Source organism: Prionailurus viverrinus, chromosome F2 (genome assembly GCF_022837055.1).
Source record: "Prionailurus viverrinus isolate Anna chromosome F2, UM_Priviv_1.0, whole genome shotgun sequence".
Lineage (NCBI taxonomy): Eukaryota > Metazoa > Chordata > Mammalia > Carnivora > Felidae > Prionailurus > Prionailurus viverrinus.
Genome location: NC_062578.1, coordinates 20468490 through 20482037, shown reverse-complemented (window position 1 = coordinate 20482037; position 13548 = coordinate 20468490). Strand labels below are relative to the sequence as shown.

The window sequence follows — 13548 nt, the reverse complement described above, 5'->3', positions numbered from 1 at the left end:
TGCTTGCTATGGCTAGGATTTCCAGTTTTACATTGAATAAAAGTGGTGAGAGTGGACATCTTTGTTTTGTTCCCAGCTATTAGAGTAAAGCTCTGAACTTTTCACCATTGAATATGATGTTAGCTTGGGTTTGTCACATGACCTTTATTAGGTTGAGGTATGTTCCTTCTAAACCTACTTTATTAAGATTTTTCATGGTGCTTGTCTGGTTTTAGTATCAAGGCAATGCCTGCATCATAGATTGGATTTGGGAAAATTCCTTCCTCTTCAGTTTCTTGGAATAGTGTGAGAAGAGTAGCTTAACAGCTGTTCTTTAAATATTTGGTAGAGTTCACCTGTGAAGTCTTTTGATCCTAGACTCTGGTTTATTCGGAGTTTTTTGATTATTGTTTACATTTCATTACTTGTAATTGGTCTGTTCAGATTTTCCATTTTTTCCAATTCAGGCTTAGAAGATTGTATGTTTCTAGGAATTTATGCGTATCCTGTATGCAGTCTAACTTGTTGGCATATATATTTTCATAGTAATCTTTCACAATTTTTTTGTATTTCTGTAGTGTCAGTTGTAATTTTTCCTCTTTCATTTCTGATTTTATTTGAGCCCTCCCCCCCCTTTTTTTTTGAGGAGTGTGGCTAAAGGTTTATCAATTTTATCTTTTCAGAGAAGCAGCTCTTAGTTTCATTGATCTTTTTTATTGTCCTTTTAGTTTCTATTTAACTCATTTCCGCTCTGATCTTTATTATTTCCTTTGTTCTGCTAACTTTGGGCTTTGTTCTTCTATTTCTGGTTCCATTAGGTGCACGGTTAGAGCGTTTGACATTTTCCTCGTTTCTTGAGGTAGGCCTGTATCACTCTGAATTCTCTCTTAGAATTACTCTTGCTGCCTTCCAAAGTTTTTGAGCCGTTGTAGTTTCAATTTCATTTATCTCATTTCCTCTTTGATTTCTTTGTTGACCCATTTTTTGTTTAGTAGCACGTTGCTTAGCCTCCACATGTTTGTCTTTTTTCTCTTTTTTACCCTCCAGTTTTTTTCTTGTAATTGATTTCTAGTGTTTTACCACTGTTAGAAAAGATGCTTGATAGGACTGCAATCTCCTTAAATTTTTTGACGTTTGTTTTGTGACCTAACCTTGATTTATCCTGGGGAATGTTCTCTGTACGCCTGAAAAATAATGTATATTCTGTTGATGGGGATTGGAGTGTTCTGTGTATGTATCTCTTAAGTCCATCTGGTCTAAAGTGTCATTCGGAGCCAGTGGTAACCTGTTGGTTTTCTGTCTGGATGATCTGTCCGTTGATGTAAGGGGGAGGTTAAAGCCCCCGACTTTGTACTCCTGTCCCTTTCTCCATTTCTGTCTTTTAATATTTGTTCCATACATTTAGGTATTCCTATGACGGGCACAGAGATATTTACAACTGTTATAGCCTCCTGTTGGATTGACCATCCCCTTCTTTGTTTCTTATTATAGTCTCTGTTTTAGAGTCTGTTTTGTCTGATATAAGTATTGCTACCTCGATTTTTTTTTTTTTTGCTTCCGTTTGCAAGGAATGTCTTTTTCCATCCTTTCATTTTCAGTTTGTGTGTGTCTTTAGATCTGAAGTGAGTCTCTTGTAGGCAACACATAGATGGATTTTGTTTTTTAATCCTGCCAGTTGCTCTAGATCTTTTGATTGGAGCAGTTAGTCTGTTTACATTTAAAGAAATCACAGGTAGGTAAATACTTATTGCCATTCTGTTAATTGTTTTCTGTTTGTTTTTGTAGTTCTTCTCTGTTCCTTTCTTCTGGAAAAGTGAGATTATAAAAGGTGAGAGATTGAGGGTTGGGGGAGAGAGGCTTTTCCAAACAGGGAGCAGAGGGGCCCGAGCAAAGGCACAGGAGCCCTCGAAGGCACACACTATGTGTGAAGTCAGATTGTTTAGCTACAGAATATGGTATTTTGAAGCAACTGTTTGGATTTAAGGCTGAAAACGGCAGGTCAGAGCCAGATGGACAGTAAGTAAAGTACTGTAAGCAATATTGAAGTTTAGAGAAGGTGACATAAAATGAGAAACTCTTAGCAATCTTCACCAGAGTTAACTTGAAGTTGTCTACCATGGTTCCTAGATTCTAGAGATACTAGAAATAGGAAACCTTTTTTTAAATGCTACTGACTTTAGGTGGCTGGGGGGGCACGTAACTAATAAAACAATAACAAGAAAAAACTACGTAAAAACATGCTACAGAGCTACAAAATACCTTAGTCATCTTTAACAAGAAATATTTTATTCATTTTTTAAAAATGTTTTAATGTTTATTTATTTTGAGAGAGAGAGAGCAAGCAGAGGAGGGGCAGAGAGAAGGAGAGAGAGAAAATCCCAAGCAGGCTCCGTGCTGTCTGCACAGAGCCCAATGCAGGTCTCAGTCCCACAAACCGTGAGATCGTGATCTGAGTCGATATCAAGAGTTGGATGCTTAATTGACTGAGCCACCCAGGCACCCCTGCCTTTTATTCATTTTTATAGCTTGTTGAGGGGGCATAGAAGGAACAGGAGGAAACGAAGGGGGGAAAGAACAAGATGGAAAGGTAGTAAGCAAGACCTACAAAGATAGACCAACACCAGACAGCCTGACAAAGACAGAGGAGGACTGGCAACATATTCAGAAGCGTGCGTGCTCAGGTTTAAACACAAAGAGAAACGTCTTTAATGGAAAATTTTATTTTGTAGTGTCTTAGGACATTGTCACTAATGACTTAAAGCACAGTCTTATTTGACAACTGTGAGCACTTAGGTAAGAGCCCTTGTCCTGAGCCCCCTAGGTGTCAGCCCTCATCTTCCGCTTAAATCCCACCCATCCTTAGTGAAGAATGCCCGCCTGTGTCCTGCTGCTCAGCCTTTCCCTGTCCTTGTCAACAGGAGGTGAATCAGTATGCCACCCACCCCTGTCTCTTCTCCCGCGGCTCAGAAATAGTCAGATCTGTCACTGTGCCCAGGGGAGCAATACCGGACCATTCTTCCACAAGAATTGGGTAAAGGCACTCTCTAAAACCCCTTTGAGAGAGGGCCGAGTTGATCCTTCCGCCTCAACTTCAGTGACTGCTGTAGGCTCTGTGACGGAGTCCAAGAGGAGAACCGTCACCACAGCATACAAGTCCCTCTGTGATCTGTTTCGTATTCTCCCTTGCTCCAACCCACAAACTCCTTGAACTTGCATCCCTCCTCCACAGCTGGCACTGACACGGGCCTGCACACATGCACAGTTTCCCGCGTCTGTGTCTTCTGCCCAGAATGCTTCTCTCCTCTTCCCCTCCAGCTGGCTGACTCTTTCCCACCTTTAGTAGTCCACAAGGATGGAGTGGTACAACTATCTTAGGTTGGTAAAGCACAGCGAAAGGGAATCTAGGCTGGGTGATCCCGTCCAACGACAGGGCACCTTCACCACTACCCCACATCTGACTAGTTTAGCCCATTGCTACGTTCTTATGTCCCATATCCTCAGTGTGTATACCCTAAGACGACTCCCCTAGACCACGTACTGTTGGCGACACATATTTATGGGGTTTTTGCTTTTGCATCATTATTCATACTCTTTCCTCCCTAGCTGGAGTTCCTCCTTATCCTGTTTCTGCCCATTCTCACTAGAGTCTTTGTGTCCATTCTTCAAGATTCGTCTCAGATACTGCTGTTTTAACAAAGAACTTCTTTATTTTAGGTTTATTTATTTATTTTGAGAGAGAGAGAGAGAGAGAATGTCCCAAGCAGGCTCTGCACTATCAGCACAGAGCCTGACACAGGGCTCGAACTCATGAACCGGCAGATAGTGACCTGAGGTGAGGTCAGGAGTCGCTTTAAGCGACTGAACCATCCTGGCGCCCCAACAAAGGATTTAATTCCCAACCAATGTAGCCTCATCTCCTTTGACTCTCCATCTCATTTCTTATACTATCTAATCTTATTCTGATTAGGTTCTTTTGTGGTTTTCTCTTTCTTCCCCTATTGAATGACAAATTCCTTGATGGCAGAGACCCTATCTACTTATCACTCACACCTGTGGCATTTCTGAGCACAATGGTTGTTCTTAGCCTGTGTAGAGTAAATGTCTCCAGTTTTTCTGATGCTTAGCTTTTGTCTAGCCTTATTATAATGGTTTTATATTGGGGGAAAATAGCACCCTACATTTAAGAACTTGAAATTTTTATTCTACCATTTTGTCTCTTGTACGAGGATGATAAATTATACTCTTTTGTGATGGTATTTGTGATATTTTAGTTTGTCTCCTGGAAGTGTGTTTATGTCTCTTTAAGTGCAGTTGGTAAACTTTTAAAACTTTCTTAGACTCTGATAAGTTTAGTTCTTGAGACCGTCTTAAAATAAGGATGACAAATCCACACAACTTGTCAACTATTTTAAAACCCAGGGTAAGGGGGGAGTATTTTATAGTTTTTTATGTTTTTTTTTTATTATGATTTTCAATTAATTTGGGATATTTTTCCTTATTTTAAATAGACATACTGTGTTAGACTAGATTATGTAGCAAATAGAAAGCATACTCACATTTTCTATTTAGTGCTATGCAGATACTGGATGTATTGGTTTTGAAAGAACTCCTCTGTTAAGATTTTGTCAGATAAGTTTAAGTTTCCGTGAGCTATAGTTACCTCTAATTCATTTTTCTTAGTTTGAAGAATGATATAATTTTTGAGTGAATTAAATATTCGGGGTGTGGTAGGGAGAAGAGAACAAGCGTTTCCAATTGCCCTATAGTTCACTTATTATCTAAGTGTGTCTGTATATATAATTTATTCACCACTGAAGAGTAGAAATGGCTTATTACAATCAGATTTATATATAGTAATTAACAGTGGAATAAACAAAAGATATAGAGGACAAACACCACTATTTGTTCTTTTTATTGCTGTCATCTCTGGTTGGTTTGGGCTTAAAGTACATTTTTCTTCATCTTGTTTTTTGTTTTTGTTTTTCTTTTTTTTTTTTTTTAATGAGTAAGAACAAGCCTATTTTCCCAACCTGTTGTACTAGTAGAACGAGGAAGAGGGAAGTGTGACTGTTTTTGTAGTGCTTTAGGTTAAGTTAATTTTCAGACTGAAATGGATTATACAGTAATAAATTATCGTACATGCAACTATCCTAATTGGTCTTTCCAAGGAGACTTTTTTCTGGGTTGATGACAGCTTTTTTGGTTTTGAGTGTGTTTTGGTGGTTAAAAAAAATAGTAACATAAATTTACCATCTGAGCAGTTTTTAAGTGTACGTGATTGTATTATTAACTATATACACGCTGTTGGACGAGAAACCTCTAGAGCTTTTTCGTCTTGCATGGTGGAAACTCTATATACCCACTGAACAACTTGCCATTTCCCCCAACTGCCAACCCCTAGCAACCACTTTTTGTTTCTATGACTTTGACTACTTTAGACGCGTACTGTAAGTGGAATCATGCGGTATTTGTCTCTTTGTGATTGACTTATTTAACTTGGCATAATGTCCTCGAGCTTCATCCCTGTTGTAGTGTATGTCAGGATTTTTTTTTTCTTCTTAAAGCCGAGTGATGTCCCGTTTATATATACCACATTTTCTGTAGCCATTCATCCATCAGCAGACGTTATAGTTGCTTTCGCATCTTCTTACTATGAACAGTGCTGCAATGAATGCGAGTGTGCAAATATTTCTTCAAGACTTTGTTTTAGATACTTTTGGATAAATATCCAGAAATGGGATTGTTGTGTCATATGGTAGTTTTATTTTTAATTTTTTGAGGAACCTGCATACTCCATATGTTTTCCATAATGTTTTCACCATTTTGCAGTCCTGCCAACAATACACAAAAGTTCTAATTTTTCCACATCCTCACCACCACTTGTTATTTCTGTTTTTTGATAGTGGCCATCCTAACAGGTGTGAAGGGCTAATTTCTCATTGTGGTTTTGATTTACATGTTCCTAATCCTTCCTAATGATTAACAATGTTGAGTATCTTTTCCAAGGAAATACTTCAAAAAGAATAAGTAGCTAATACTATATTGGAGCATTGAATGCCTTCTGTGGTCCCATGTCTTAGTGTCATATGTTGCCTAACCACTTAAGGCACCAAACATGACCCGAAGCTAAGAAGATGGAGAGGAGGTTCTGAGGTGCAGAAAGATTCCTTGAGGCAAATCTGGAGGCTGTGGGAAAATGAGAGAAAATCACAATGACATTAAGATTTCTCTTCTCGATATTCTGTTATTCTGCCTCATTTCAGCCATTTCTCGTGTTCCCCTAAAGAATGTTTCTTTCCCTGAAGCCTTTTACTACGTCAGACTTCTTTATGTAGGTTATAGGGAAGGAGGAAGTACAGGCTTCATAGATCATATTGTTTGTCTGTTTATATATAGTTGGGGAGGGGCGGGCAGATACAGGCACTCACTCACGGATGTCACTTCCCAATTCCCTTATTGCTGTTGTCCACTCTGAGTTGTTTTATTTCATTTCTATGTAGAAAATATTCACTTTTTGCTAATTACTGGGTCATTCATCTCTGGTAAGAAGTGCAGTAGTCCCTTTTGTTTGTTTCTTTTTAATCTCCTCTCATCTTTTCTGTTACCCTCAGTGTTAAGGTAATGATTCCAGGAAAACAGTGATCATGTTCTTCATCTCAGCTTTGTTGGTAAGAAATGAAGAGCTTTACAGCTGATGCTTTCTATCAGCACAAAGTCCAGTAAAAATTGGCCTTCTGCAGTTTTGGATCTCATTAGAATTGTTAGTCCAGGGGCGCCTGGGTGGCTCAGTCGGTTGAGCATCTGACTTCGGCTCGGGTGATGATCTCACGGTTCGCGAGTTTGGGCCCTGCATTGGGCTCTGTGCTGACAGCTCAGAGCCTGGAGCCTGCTTCGGGTTCTGTGTCTCCCTCTCTCTCTGCCCCTCCCCCACACGCGCTCTGTCTCTCTCTCTCTGCCTCTCAAAAATAAAGAAAACTAATAGAAAGAAAGAAAGAAAAAGGAAGAAAGAAAGAAAGAGAAAGAATTGTTAGTCCAGTTATTACTCTAGACTTTGGCATATCAGCATATCAGGTCTCAAATCCTGTTCTGTTTTCTAAGGATGTGTCAGTGAAGGATAATTCACAGAATACGAGAATTGCAGATCTGCTTATAATACTTACTAATTAAAGACGATACCAATTAACTTTAATCTGAGAATTGATTTTAATTTGACCTTTTTTTATTTTGGTAAAATATATGTAACATGAAATTTATCATTTTTAAGTGTATATTTGCGTGACACTAAGTATACCTTCACCTTGTTGTGCACCTGTCACCAATATCTGTCTCCGGAACTTTGTCATCAGTCCAAACAGAAATTCTCTCTTAGATAATCCACCACTCCTCTCACCAGTCCCTGACAACCACTCTTCTGCTTTCTGCGTCTGAATTAGACTGTTCTGGGTACCTCGTGTACATGGAATCATACAGTGTTTACTTTGTGTAATTGGCTTCTTTCACTTAGCATAATGTTCATCCATGTTCATACACACACACGCACACATATGTATCAGAATTTATGTATCATATATGTATATGTAAAATATATATATGCATTTTCTTCCTTTTTAAGGCTGAATAGTATTCCATTGCATATTATTCCATATTTTGTTTATCTGTTGATGGATATCTGGGTTGTTTCCACCTTGTGGCTGTTGTAAATAATGCTCTTATGAACATTGGTGTACAAATATCTGTTTAAATCCCTGCCTATATCTTTTGGGAATATATACCCAGAAGTGGTTTTGCTGGATCATGTAGTAATTCTGTGTTTAATTTTTTGAGGAACCATTGCACTGTTTTCTACAGAGGCTGTAATTTGACTTTTTTAAAATCAGGTTTTAAAATATTTTGCTAAACAAATTGAAAATTTTGTTTGAGTACCCCATTCTCTTATTTAGAAATCTTAAAATATTATTCATCTTTAGGTGGACTCCACATAGATCCTCCTTTCCTATTTATCAAGGGACAGTTGAACTGTCAAAAGGCCGATGGGGGTTGTCGTCATTACTGCCATAGTAATAGGACAAAGCAGTAAGGTGGCAATTACCCTCCCAGCTCTCAATGGTGGATCTTGGTGAGTAAAACAAAACAAAACAAAACAAAAAAACAAAAAACACACATCATTCTGTGAGTTGGAAAATACTTAGTGAGTACCTTCTTTTTTACTGAGTTCCAGAATTCAGTAGGTGACATGACTGCTGCCTCATGGAGCTCGGGATCTAGTAATAGGAAGGATGGGGATGGGCCACGGGTAAGGTGCAGCATTGCCAAGTGTGTCTCTAGAGTAAGGCCAGTGTGCTCTGGGAAGTGTCATATTCTCGCCTGGGGTTCACGGAAGGTCCTCACTGTCATTTCAGCTAGAGATGAGAAGATAAGCCAGGGCCCAGAACATTGAGTTCTTATAATATTTCATATACATCCTAACAGCAGTAAATGCATACAATTTATGAATAAATGTATACTTTGATGTTTATTTATTTTTGAGAGATAGAGATGGAGACAAAGCGTAAGCAGGGGAGGGGCAGAGAGAGAGGGAGACACGGAATCCAGAGCAGGCTCCAGGCTCTGAGCTGTCAGCACAGACCTGACTCGGGCAGGTCTCGAACTCACACAAGGTATGGTCGTGACCTGAGCCGAAGTTGGGTGCTTAACCGACTGAGCCACCCAGGTGCCCCTAAATAAATGTATGTTTTGTATACATTATACATACATAGCACAAATACTGATAGAATGAGTTATCAAAGAAGATTCTTCTAGAGAATCCTTGCCTAGTTGGCTTTCACTGGATGCCGTTAGCCTTTACAGTTAGCAGAGGAGTGAATAGAGAAACATCAGAATGTGGTCTGGACCAAGAAAGGTCTGAGGTTCTACAGTCTTTTGATGATGGTTTCCTTCTCACCCCACTGCACTGTTCCATCATTCTTCGTCCCTTATTGCCAAGTTCCTTACAGATGAAGTAAGTTACACACTCCCATTTACCGTGTAGTCACTAGAATCTGGCCTGTTTGCTTGCCCCTTCTCGTCAAACAGTGCTCCCTGGAATAGCAGCAGTGACCTCCTGTGGACCACATCAGCGGCCTTTTCCTCATCCCTAACGCTTGGTTTCTCTAGTAGCTCTGTCCCTGTGAACCATCCTTCCTCAAAACACTACCTTGGGTCCGTGCTCTATCCATACACGGTCACTGCCTTCTCTTCCTTATGAAGTCCTGAGCCTCCTTTTTGTCCCCAGCTAAAATTCCTTAATCAGTTTGGGTCTTTCCAAATTTGCTTACTACTAGCATTAACTTCCTAAAAATATATGGATATGTAACCACGGTTCTCACAACTTTGTGAGTCTCCCTGTAAGGATTAAAGTAAAATGTCCTCACCTGGCTTTTAAGGTACCTTCTGTCCAAACATTCTTCTAGGCAGAGCCTGAAGCCTTACTCTTTAACCTGTAGCTGCACAGCTTGTGGGCCATTGTTAGATAAAATCAATATTTCATTTTGGTTTGTAATATAATAGTTTAAGCTTTAAGAAAAAAATTCCCTACTACCATTTAAACTCTGATGGAAGAACCACAGTTTATTCATTTTTATATCCTTTCCCTAAGGCCTTGCACATAAGAGACACTTTCAAGTGTTTATGTAAATAATGGACAAAAATTAGGGCCTAGAGGAAATGCGAAAGCAACAAGAAATTCAGTGTTTTCTTCAGATCCTTGAAGAAGGTGTGACTAGAATGATGGGGGAAGAGAAATGGTAGAAGGCATATAAGGACCATCATTTAACTACTCTGTGAGTTTGAAATAGCGCATAAAATAAATTTCAGTGGTGTAGTCTGGAAGTGACCAGGGTCCATATCATAATTATTTTTAAACGTGATGATTTCTCATTAACTCATACTTATATTCAGGATGCATGTACCAGATGCCCTTTCTGTGCCACATGCTGTGCATCAGAGATACAAAGAGAAGCAAAACACTGTCCCTACCATCCAGGGGCTTATTAATAAAGAAACATTAAAGCCTTTTCAGAAGAGCTCATGTACATCCTTCTCCCTGATTTGAGAACTCACCCTACAGGGAGGCCTGTGGTTGTTCAGCTTGGCCTGTGCCTACATTTAATAAGTGATAAAGCTGGTATTTGGATCTAAGAAAAAGAAGAAATATAGCAAGTCAGGAAGTGCTATGATAGTTGGGTGAATATAGATAGATATAGATATAAGGCAAACTGTGATAACAGAAGAGGTAGGAAATAAAACTTTTTGACCTCCAAGAATGTATTGAAGTTTACCATGTGGGTAATGTCTAGATAAAATCTGTTGCCAAGAATCAGGAATCTTTATATCCAAGACTACTATTTTTTTTTTCTTTAGCAAGATTTTTAAATGCCTTATAAATATATCTATACATACTGTTTTTAGCTACCTTTATCTCCCTTGAGGAAGCCTACTCTGTTCATGTGTTACCACTGACTGCCAGGCCGCTTCCGCGGGTCTTGATGCTGTTGTCTGTATTTCAAAGATAAAGAAACTGATATGCAAAGGCACCGAGTTGAGGCCTTAAATTTAGTAAATGGCAAACTAGAATTCAAACCCCGCACTCTGTTGGTGATTCCAAAGTCTGTGAGCTTTCAACTGTGTTCCGTTACCTACCTCCGAGAATGGTGGTCATGTCTTCAACTTTCTCTTTATTTATTATGAGAGAAAATGTTGGTCTACAGAGAAATTCCAAAAGTAACATACTCAAAACCAAAATAAAGATTTATAATAGTTACTGCTGTGTCATTAGGGGCGTATCAGAGAAGAGATTTTGAAGATACGGAGTTAGGTCTGATTTCATTAAACATCTTAAATCTCGCGGAGACTGCAGTTAAGGGCTATGAAGCGTTGTAGCAAATAGCTTCTCTGAGTTATAACTGCCTCTAATCCAGTTCCCATGTGTTCTACACACCTATGCATTTCTTTTTTTTTTGTTTTTAATGTTTATTTTTAAAAAGAGTGTGAGTGGGGCAGGAGCAGAGAGAGAATCCCAAGCAGTCTCCATCCTATCAACGCAGAGCCCCACAAGGGGCTTGAACTCACCAACTGTGAAATCATGACTGGAGCCGAAATCGAGTTTGATGCCTAACCGACTGAGCCACCAAGGCACCCCCAATGCCTATACATTTCTAACTAGGCTTCTTTGATTACTGATGAATGTCTCCCAAGATTGTCTTTTTTATTGTCTTTTTCTAGTTACCTCCGTATCAAAGAATGAAAAGGAAACGATGCTAAGGTGTTGTTAATCAGTGAAAAGAATTTCTCACAGACATGAAAACCGCTGCTCTGTATTCAGAGCGTTCACGTTTCTCCCAAGAGCCAGATGACTGACATTAAAAAATAAAGGAAATAAGTTATAGATTGTATACTTTCAGAGGCAGAATTACCACTAAGCCAATCAAAGTTAAGATTCAAGGCCTCTTACTCGTGCTGGCCCCTGTGAGTGCTGGGAGTTGGAGCGTGTATTGAGACAGGGAAGCCGTGTTTCAAGCAGGAAGCACTTCTTCATAAGTACTATTCCAGATAATTAAAGAGATCTCAGAAGATGAAATTTGAATTTTTTTGAAGGCCTAGTGTTTTGGCTACTGTTTCTTCTCTTATTCTCTATAAATAAGAATGAGAACTGCACTTAATTTTGTGTTCTTTTTCTTTTTTTTTTTTAATTTTTTTCAATATTTGTTTTCTTTTAATTTTTTTTTTAACGTTTATTTATGTTTGAGACAGAGAGAGAGCGTGAATGGGGGAGAGTCAGAGAGAGAGGGAGACAGAATCTGAAACAGGCTCCAGGTTCTGAGCAGTCAGCACAGAGCCCCACGCGGGGCTTGAACTCGCAGACCGTGAGATCATGACCTGAGCCGAAGTCGGACGCTTAACCAACTGAGCCACCCAGGCACCCCAACGTTTGTTTATTTTTGAGAGAGAGAAGCAGATAGAGAGAGGAGAGGGGCAGACAGAGAGGGAGACAGAGAATCCAAAGCAGACTCCAGGCTCTGAGCTGTCAGGACAGATCCCGACTGGGGCTTGAGCTCACAAGCCTCCAGACCGTGACCTGAGCCGAAGTTGGATGCTTAACCAACGGAGCCACCCAGGTGCCCCTAATTTTGTGTTCTTGAAGAGAGCCTCCTCATATTGTATAAGCTTCAGGCCCTATAAAACATTGATCTGTCCCCATATACTAGCAAAGTTTGTAATATTACTAGGTCAAAAGCAAGGGGCGCCTGAGTGGCTCAGTTGGTTGAGCATCCAACTCTTGATTTTGGCCCAGGTCATGATCTTACGGTCATGAGATCCAGCCCTACCTCAGGCTCTGCATGGGGGAGGACTGCTTAAGATTCTTTCTCTGCCTCTCTGTCTGCCCCTCTCCTGCTGGCCCTCTTGCACGCGCACTCGCTCTCTCTCTCTCTCTCTCTCTCTCTCTCAAAAAAAAAAGAAAGCAAAAGAAAGCAAAAGAGTCGGCTTCCTCAGTGAAAATGAGACCTTACACATACGGAAAGCTTACTTTGTACCAGGCACCGCTGTTTACATCCACAGTCTCATTTCATCCATACAACACCCCCATAGGGTAGGTTTGTTAGTAACTCCGCTTTACAGACGCGGAACCTAGGGTTTTAAGTCCCTTGTCTAGAGTCACAGCTAGAAGGTGGTGGAACTGGAATTCACATCCAGATTTCTACCTTTCTCCAAAGCCAGTATCTCCAAAACATGGCACCCAGCAGTTCTTGCTTTCGCCTGCCATTTGAAAGAAATTGTTATGAGTGAATTGGGTAAGCATGTTATTGGCCGAATTTTAGATCTACCGAGACACTAGTTTAGTTACCGGGAAGAATATTTTTTGCAGATCCTTATTTCAGAGGATGATGTACACTTTAAGGCAGCTCAGCTTTTCCTGTTGGGAAGAAAAGATGATAAAAGATCCCAAGAAAATAGAAGGTTGCCATCGAGGCCAAAAAAGACTTCTTGGTACTTAGCCAAAAAATTGGATACCAGGCTTGTTTTAGAACATTCATTTTGTACCCTGATGTGAACAGATGAGGAATTGTTCTGTCAGAGCAAATGTCTCATCATTTTATCTATCTATCTTTCTGTGCAGTGTAACCTCTAGATGAACAACATTTCTGGCCTCATCTCCCATTTCAGGAAATATATTGGGAGTAAAACAGATTTTACCAGAGTCACTGTGACCACCCCAATATTCATTGCATTATGGACCAGAAGTTAAAGTAAAGGAACGCAACCTGAGATCCCTGTTTCACACAAGAGTAGTTAGACTCATGTAGTGTGTGTTATAACTTACTGCTAAAAAGGAAGTGTATAAAAGGCAGGCTTCCATCTGTAAAATGGATTTGTTAGATTTCAAATACTTAAACTTAAAATTTTAGATATCTATAGCTCCCCATAGCAAAGGGGTACTTTTGCCTCATTTTTCTCATTTCTGTCATTTTGAACAAAAGAAAGCCCTGGGTCAACATGGTCACATATCAAAAAATACATTGATTTTACCCAGGA

At 39.7% G+C, this 13548-nt stretch overlaps 1 protein-coding gene across 11 annotated transcripts in view; it reads left to right on the top strand.

Moving 5' to 3' along the window:
• Nucleotides 1–13548, top strand: part of NCOA2 (nuclear receptor coactivator 2) — a 292763-nt gene that overhangs the window by 196516 nt on the left and 82699 nt on the right. Inside the window, exon 1 of one of the 11 annotated variants that reach the window (XM_047841919.1) lies at nucleotides 8075–8095. The exons of the other annotated variants lie outside the window; for them this stretch is intronic. Coding sequence (XP_047697875.1) covers nucleotides 8083–8095 — 13 coding nt within the window. The 5' untranslated portion in view covers nucleotides 8075–8082. Of the gene's footprint in view, nucleotides 1–8074; nucleotides 8096–13548 lie in introns of those variants that run through there. 11 annotated transcript variants of the gene reach the window in all.